This window comes from Scomber scombrus, chromosome 14 (assembly GCF_963691925.1).
Source record: "Scomber scombrus chromosome 14, fScoSco1.1, whole genome shotgun sequence".
NCBI lineage: Eukaryota > Metazoa > Chordata > Actinopteri > Scombriformes > Scombridae > Scomber > Scomber scombrus.
In genome coordinates, this window is record NC_084983.1 from 3,942,342 (window position 1) to 3,950,735 (window position 8,394).

An 8,394-nucleotide genomic window follows, 5' to 3' on the forward strand; every position below is an offset into this window, starting at 1 on the left:
GGGGTGGGAGGAAGAGTTCAAATCTTACATGATTTTAGATGTTGTGTGTGACTTTTGTGTTACAGTCATGTACTTGAATTTATTCAAAGGTTCTTTAATAATGAGTGTCATCATATGGCATACAATATATAGAGCCACTTGATTCTTTTAAGATTAAAAAGGGAAAAAGTGCACATTTTTATAGCACCATGAAGATTCTACGTATAGCCACACTGTTGTTATAAGCATCTCTAGAGGGCTCTGCTTCAATACATCCATTCTTCCACTGAAGTCAAATAAAATAGTGGATAAGCTCATAATAAAAATACAAAATAAATCCTCCTTATTGGTACTTATATCAACACATTTGAGTCAACAGCCAAAGGATATCTGTAAAATAACAGTAATCAAATAATATCAAAATTATAACATAAAAGAGACATGTTGAACAATACATTGCTAGCTCTTTGAAAGTAAAGCTGTTATACAAATCAGAAAGTCAAGGCCTTTTTGAACAGCTGAGTTCCGCAAGTGTGACGTATTAGCGTTTAATGTCCTGAGTCCCAGAGGAGAGGGTGAAATCCTTCATTACCCTTGCTGGTTGGTAACAGAATAGCTCATATAGTGTGCTTATTTCCTGAGGTGTTATGCAATATGCTATGGAGGTTGTTGATCTACGGAACTTCTTTTGTTTTTCAGTGACATGTTGTGTACTCGCGGTGCTTTCTGAATGGGACTATTTTTAACTGAGGCAGTACTTCACGCTCAGCAGCAGCACAGTTTAGCAGATGTGTGCATGTGTGGCATTCAAAACATAGTAGCCACTGGGTTGTACTGTACAATACAAACCTCCGTTCTCATAATTGTCATTGCTAATCGCACATTCTTATGCCAATCATGCAGTGAGATAGTATATATTTTTATATGAGCTCCCTTTCAGCGGTAGTCACTTATGTTCTTTGTTGCTGCTGTGGATGCTGTGTAGCTTTACAGGTCGGCGTAAGGAGGAGCGCAGAGAAAGCCTGCCCTGCGGGGACCTGAGTGCAGACAGTGAGGCGGAGGCTTCCAGACGGCCCTCCTTCCTCAGGATGGTCAGTCTGGGCAAGCTGAAGAGAGAATCCATGTCAGACAAGGCTTCCCAAGAGGCAGAGGAGGAAACAGTTGAGGAGGAACCGGTGGTCAAGACCAGAGAACCCCTCTCAGGTAATAATAAAAAAAAACATCAGGTGTAAAAACCCCAGCCCTTGTTAAAAAGAAGTGATTATGATATCTAGAAGACTGTCCATAGCAAGAAGTTTATCTTTACTTTGGAGAACTTTGCTCTTATCGGTCAAACTTCGGTGTTACTTCCCCCCAATCCTAGACAACTCTCTGATCAATCAATCAATCAATCAATATATACTTTATTGTCCCTGAAGGGACATTTGTCTTGGACTGATGAACCTGAGAGGTCCCCAGATCCCTGAGTCACTGGGTTCAATCACCAGCAGACTGTGAAATCAGGAAATGACCACATTTCCTCCTACCCCAGGTTCCTCTAGATAGATGTTCAACCAAACTACTGTTCACAGACTCCACAGGGAACCTTGCTAGGAATAGAAGAGAGTGTGCAGAATGAGCAACAAATAATCCAGTTTGTCAGTCAAGCACATGCACAGCAACTCAATAACCATTAAGCAGATACACCCTTTCCTACTCTGTGTTTTGTGGCTGACCCCCTTCTTTTTCCTCCTCTTTCTCCCTGTAGTGCTGGAGATCCTGCAGTTGGTCAACCACCGTGATCTTCTCCTGGCCGACACACACATTCAGGAGCTGGAGCGAGAGTGTGAGCTTCTGTCTCTCCTGCCAGCCCAAACCAGTCCCACCCTTACTCCTACCATTTGCCCCAGCACCCCTCTCGGCATGTTCCCCCTATCATGCTCATCCTTGGATGAATCCATCAGCTCCAATGCAACGCTGGACTCAAGCCGGCGGAAGGCTAAGGACGTGGAGCTCCTGTATGAAGCCCTGCAGAAGGAGATGTGGGATGTAGTGCGGGAATCCCTGCGTCAGCCCAGCGCTGGTCCCAACCTTGGACTGGTGGTGCTGGTGATTCAACAGGAGGAGCATGCTGATGCAGCCTGGGCCCTCAGAGAGGATACAAAGCCTGAAAGAGAAGGGCCTCAGACCCAGCCCAGCCAGCGTCCCCGCCGGCTGAAGATGAAGTGGAGGCAGGCTGTGGCAGAGGCCGCAGACTGGAGCCTGCCACACCAGGTGGACACCCAGGCCGGCCAGCTGGCCTCATACCTGGAGCGCCTGAGGAGTCGGATGGTGGATGACCTGGATGCAGCGAGGAGGAACGCTGTGTCCATTTACCCAGAGGAGTTTGCTGCCTTTCAGGTGTATTTGGAAAGTTACCATCGAGCCATAGGCAAACGTCTTCGGACCATTACCAGCGGACCACTGCAGATCACAGACGTCTACTCACTACTGGACTGGTTCTACAACATCTACAACAGGTAGGTGACCCTTAATGAATATATTTAATGGAAGCTATGTACTTCAGACATATCAAGCTTCTATTATGAACCACAAAAGCTAAACTGGCCGTCATTTTCTACCAGGGATGTCCTGGGTACCATCAGCACAGCCACACCCATCAACTATGCCTCTCTGGACCCCATTCTGCCTCAAGACACAGTGGACAGGCTGGAGCAAGACTGCTTGACTATCGTGAGGGTAAGAAAATAAAAACAAAACATTTGCGTGGCTGTTACTTAGAAAATGTGGATAGCAGTCCAATCTTTATTTTATGCTGTGATTTTTCAGGATAAGGTGACAACAGAGCTGATTCAGGTTCTGGACGAAGAGGAGCGACGATGGGCCCAGACTCTGCATATAGAAGAGTATCAGTCCAACCTAGCACGCTCAGTAATCCAGGTACGTTGTTGGCCATCTTTTTCACTGTGAAAAACTTCATGTAAACGTACTTTAAAGGTTTTTTTTAAAAGATTTACAGCCAAAGATAGAGCTGTCTAATCGTTCATGTCTTTCACAATTCCAGAGGCTTAAAGTGGACTTGGACAGATCTACATCTGTCAACCAGTTTCTAGGGGCAAGAGTGGCTCGCTGTAGTCTCATCGGATTGGCTGATTTTCTCTACAGGTGAGAAATACGAGTTAGCAAAATTAAAAGTTAAGTAACACTGATGTTGAAATGTTGGTCTTCATTAAAAAATGAAGGTGCTGGTATTTTTTTAATTTAGCGATGTGTTGAAAGCAGTGAAGACTTTTTTTTGGTGCAAGCCCCAGTGTTTCACAAGACAGGACATTTTAATTATTTTATAGATTTGAAATTAGCATTCAGTAGGATCTCATACAATTTTCACGTGTTCAGTTTCCAAAGGAAAGTGGAGATGTTTCATGAGACTCAGGCAGAATTTGGAGATCGAGGGGACGGATATGTTTCCAGGACCATCGCTCTGGTCAACTGCTGCCCTCCTCTCAGGTACATAAACAATAACAGCATTGTTATTCAATGGAACATTTTCATCTTTAACCATTTTTTGGAAAAGGATCTCAGTATTTTGCAGAGCTTCATATCTCCTGTTTACCCTGCAGATCCTTTGTGGAGCGCTGCAGGCAGTGTGACCCACAGAGCAGCGAGGAGACGGCACAGCGAGCCAACTCCTCCCTGGACCGGATCATCAACCAGTCTGTGAGGGTGCTGACCGACAGGCTGTTCGAACACATCAGGGTAAATAAAACATTAGCTTATTCTCCTTTAAAAAGACTGATTCGTATTATTAATGCTTAAACATATAAGCATTATTTTAATGTTGTAACTGATTGAGATTGAACTAACTTTAACTGCTTTTTATACTGTTGAGTGAATGTGCTTTGTTAGATTCCTCTGCTGTCCTGTTCTCTGTTAATCAGAACTTGCTCTGTTGTTTTTCCAGCCTTTCTTTGACAAACTGATAAAGAGAAAATGGCTGAACAACACAGAGGCCTTTGAGGCCATTGAAGCCAGCATAAAAAAACACTTCAAGAAGTTCAGAAGGATGGAACTTCCACCGTATCAGGTAACACCTGTTTGACTAAATAGAGGTGGTGTTTAACATGATTTTTAGTATTCTACAGTGTTTGATTGAAGGTTGTTTGTTACAAATGAATGACACAGACGCTGGTGGGTGAGGTGCACCGGCGGGTTCTGGTGGAGTACGTCAGAGCCATCATGCGGGGACGGGTCATCTGTACATCCTCCAAGATGAGGAAGAGGATGGCTTTCCGCCTACAAGATGAGGCCAAACAGCTTAAAGGGCTCTTTAAGGATCTGGTGAGTGTGAGCTTTGCAAACAAACGTGGGAAATGTCACTGAAGAGATCACATTTAGACTGCCTTAACCTGCAAAGGACATGTGCTCTTTTGTGTGACAAAGCACTGTTAGGGTCTCTAGAAAGAGAATAAAACCCAAAGCATCCAAAAACAGAGCTAATAATTGCTTTTCAGGAGGTTCCAAGCATTAAAAATAATTCCAAAATGCTGATTCTTGAAAACACTGAGCAGAGCTGGCACTGAGAATGCAGAGTCTGGTGGCTGTGAATGGAGCCTGACCCTCAAACTTCCTAGGTCAGGAATAACTCAGACAGTGTTGATACAGGAGTGAGCTCTGAAAAATGGCTGCCGTCAGTGAGATGGAGATGGATGAACCGGGCTTACGTTAGCACTCGCCAGTGGGGGGAAGAGGGTGTAAAACAACTGGGCCTGACAGCGTGGCATTTGCCCCTTTTCTGTGCGCGAGTTCAAACAAGTGTCCGTCACCTCGCCTGACAACAGGAAGCCGCTGTGTTCAGAAGGAACTTCCTGTTCCTGTCAGCTGGCCGGCTTTGATGTGGCTCTGGGATGGCCTTGATGGCCTTTTTCGCCGAGGAGCGGGATGAAGTGTCTGTGGAAACTGGGAACTTGGGGGTGGGAGCGAGTTTTTAATGGCTGTCTAAAAAAGACGTCGTTATTTTTAGTGGATGCCAAGCCAAAGAATTCTGCTTTCTTTTTCCTGAGTGTTTGAAGGAAAACAGGACTCAGAAAAACAGAGGTGGAGTTTTGTTATTCACTTAATATATCACCTCGATGTTTTGCCTCTGGCCTTTAGAGGCATTAATCTCTGTTTCCTCTTACGGTTCAATTGTTCACAAGAATGCTAGTCATGCCTTTTCTTGGAGATGTGTGTTTAATCTGAGCAGTTATCGCAGTCGGAAGAAGAGGAAGGCATTAATATGAGCAGAGATAACAAGTGCATTCTTTACATTTAGTTACGAAAGAAAGCCTGATGTAATGATCAACCCAAGTTTTTCATTATGGTAATTAATACATGTACTTTCTGCTGCATGATAATTAGATCTGTTCTCTCTGCTTCAGGAATCAAGCTCATCCTGGTTGGACAGCATCATCTGCCACCTTGCTGACATCATTCTCCTGGAGGACACCCCCTCCATCCAAATGGAGGTTGCTGTCCTGGTGAAAGAGTTTCCAGATATACGGTAAGAGTTTAATAACTGTCATGTGTTGGAACGTTTCTGTTGCAACAAGGAAGTGTCTATGAAAACAGAAATTCTCTTCACTGTACCCCCGAAGGTCCTATATTCTTTTATGCTTACTGCTACACATTCACAGTGCTGTTTTTGGCACTTAGCCAGAGTAAGGAAAATGTAAGAGTATGTATGTTGTTTTTTTTTTTTTTTTTGTCACAATGGATCAAAACAAGGAAAAGGAGCACGGAAACATATCTACTTTAACTTTGCTATTTTTGGAAAGGAGCATGGGTCTGTTTTGAGAATAGATGAGGCTGAGAGGCCTCAGGGGGGGAGACCCAGCCGCTGAGGCGGTATGTGCACAGATTCAGACTCAGGTGACTGTTGGCAACCTACGACCGACTGTGACGCATAACCCTCGGCGGAGCAGACAGGAAGCTGCTGCCGAGTACTTCCTGTTCCTGCCACCCTGCAGGAGACAGACTGGTGCCACACTTGGAATCAAAGAGAGGGAGGTGTGGAAGAGGGGAGCAAAACATAGTAGTTCAGACCCAGAGACATGCTCACTCACCGCTTGACTCACCCCTTTTGTTTACTGTATGGCATCCCCTGCTGGTATTTTAGGAGAACAAAGACTGTCGGCCTTCTTTGAGTTCTCTGGGTGCTGAGTTCATTCATGCACATGTGACTGTGCCCACACATGGGCATTCTCATCAGTCCTCCCAGACTGAACTCTTCCTCCTTACTCACCCCTGTATACAAATGTCAGCTGTTGACTTCAAAGAAATAAAAAACAATAGGGCCCTCTGTATACAGAGTTTAAAAGTTCAAATTAATGACTTCATAAATGCTCATTTACTAATGTAGATCGGTTGTAAGCCTTTAATAAGAACAGCTTAGAGAAAAATCCCTCAGGACACTTCAAAGCTGAATTTATGTATTATTATAAAAAAACCTTTATTCATGAGTTATTAAAGGACAGGTTCACATTCACCCGAGTGTCTTAAAATAATATTTACGTGTCCATATACACGTTGAAGACATTGTCGGTTGCTATAACTGTTTGTACATGCCAAAAATTCTTCCTTTATCTTCATTTTCAGTGCGGTTTCAGCAGTCAGAGTAAGAGAAAACAAATGGTTATCTTCCAAAGTTACAATCTACAGAAAACTCCATATCTGTGTTTTTACATAGACCAAAAGCAGTAGATTTCATCCCCCATTAATTACACTGAAATCACTTCAGGAGAGGATTTCTTCATAACCAGAATGGACAATAGAAACATTTACAGAAACCGATAACCCTTAAAATGTACATTGTGTGTGTTAGTGGACTTATCCTTTAGCACTTAGAAGCGCACACGTGGTGGCTTATTATAAAGTGAGAAACCCGACAGAATTTTCCTTTTATTTATTTATACCATGGAATCCGATGGTTCCGGATTTTGATGTTGCTTCCCAGACACAAACGCAATGAGTCAGACGGATGTTACTCAAAAGACATGACAGCCTTGTTAAAAACTGCATCCAAATCTTATTTCCATTAACACCCGTCTATCCTTCTTCCCCTCATCCTCCCCGTATCCTTCCTCCCCACAGGAAGAAACACGTCTCCACCCTGCTGAACATACGTGGAATGATGCGGCAGGCGGAGCGTCAGGAGATCCTCAACATCGTGAAAGACTTTGAGTGCAGCAGCGTCCTGATGTGCCGGGACCACGCCCTTTTTTCCGACATCCCCATCACCTCAGAGGTGCACTGCATCAGCCTGGGTCTCCTCCGCCTCGCCATGACCGTCACCAACTGGTTCTCAGAGCACCGGCCGAGGCGAAACCACAGGGCGAGCGCCAGAAACGCATCACCTCAACCTTCCGAGAGCCAGAACAATGAAGACATGAATAAACTTCACAGAGAAGACTAGCTGTTGGTGTTAATGTTAATGTTAGGAAAGTAGTCACAGACATACTGTGAAGACACCGATGAGATGTACATGCACCTTGACCAAAAAAAAAAAAAAACTGATTGTACCAAATATTGCTACCAGCCACTTAAAGAAACTTGATCTCAGGTACTGCTCGTACTGTACACGCTCACTGATATTTCTTCCATCTCCAGATGTGCATTGTCAATGGAAATGTGAAGCTCATCATGATTTGTAATTGTTGTATGTTGATCTACACATCTAAAGAAGTAAACAAGTGGTATAAAATATCCTTGAAATGTAACTTGTTCAAATCTCTTTTAGCCTTTTATTCCTCCACATCGTTGCAGAAACAACTGCTAGCAGATGCAATGCAATATGTTCTAGGATGTTCTGACGTTTATAATGTATTTACCCAATCATACATACCCATTCTCTGGTATTTAGTGCATGTGTATGTGAGGATATAGTGTATGGAAATGGAAATGTGTTGAACTCTCACTGTGAATGAAATGGATCTGTTGCTGGAAACCTAATAAAGACCCATTGACTGGGTAGTCTAAGCAGATTCAGCAAATGTGTCATTGTGGTGATAAATACTGTATTCTGTATTTGAGGGGGGGGAGGAGAACATAAAGGAGTAGTGTTAGTCTGCATATTGGCGCTATTATGTCAACTCTTAAAATGGATGTGCTATTGTGTAATTGTATTATTCTGCCTGCTTCTAACTTTAGGTGTAGTGGCCCCTGAACATGGGAGCGTCAATCACTAAGTGTACAGCTATGTTAAACAATACATACCACTTTGACAAACAGGCGAGGGTCTGACGCAGAAGCCAGGCTGCCAGTACATATACACACATACTTATGCCTCGGTTGTTTATCTTTAGGATATGGCAGCTTTGTTCAGTATACTGAGATCTTGAAATATGGGGCTCCGCCACGGCTCCTATATGACGCTCTGCCGCCGTACAACAAGAGGGGTCA

General features: G+C 43.7%; 1 protein-coding gene across 1 annotated transcript; it reads left to right on the forward strand.

Annotated features, from left to right (window-relative positions):
• The first annotated feature begins 876 nt into the window (after positions 1-876).
• Positions 877-7,945, forward strand: LOC133994333 (tumor necrosis factor alpha-induced protein 2-like). Its single transcript, XM_062433583.1, has 12 exons — positions 877-881; positions 965-1,182; positions 1,727-2,477; positions 2,583-2,697; positions 2,788-2,898; positions 3,023-3,123; positions 3,355-3,465; positions 3,579-3,714; positions 3,920-4,042; positions 4,141-4,296; positions 5,376-5,497; positions 7,087-7,945. Exons 1-12 carry the CDS (start codon positions 877-879, stop codon positions 7,406-7,408), a joined length of 2,271 nt encoding a protein of 756 aa, XP_062289567.1. The 3' UTR covers positions 7,409-7,945.
• Positions 7,946-8,394: the final 449 nt, after the last annotated feature.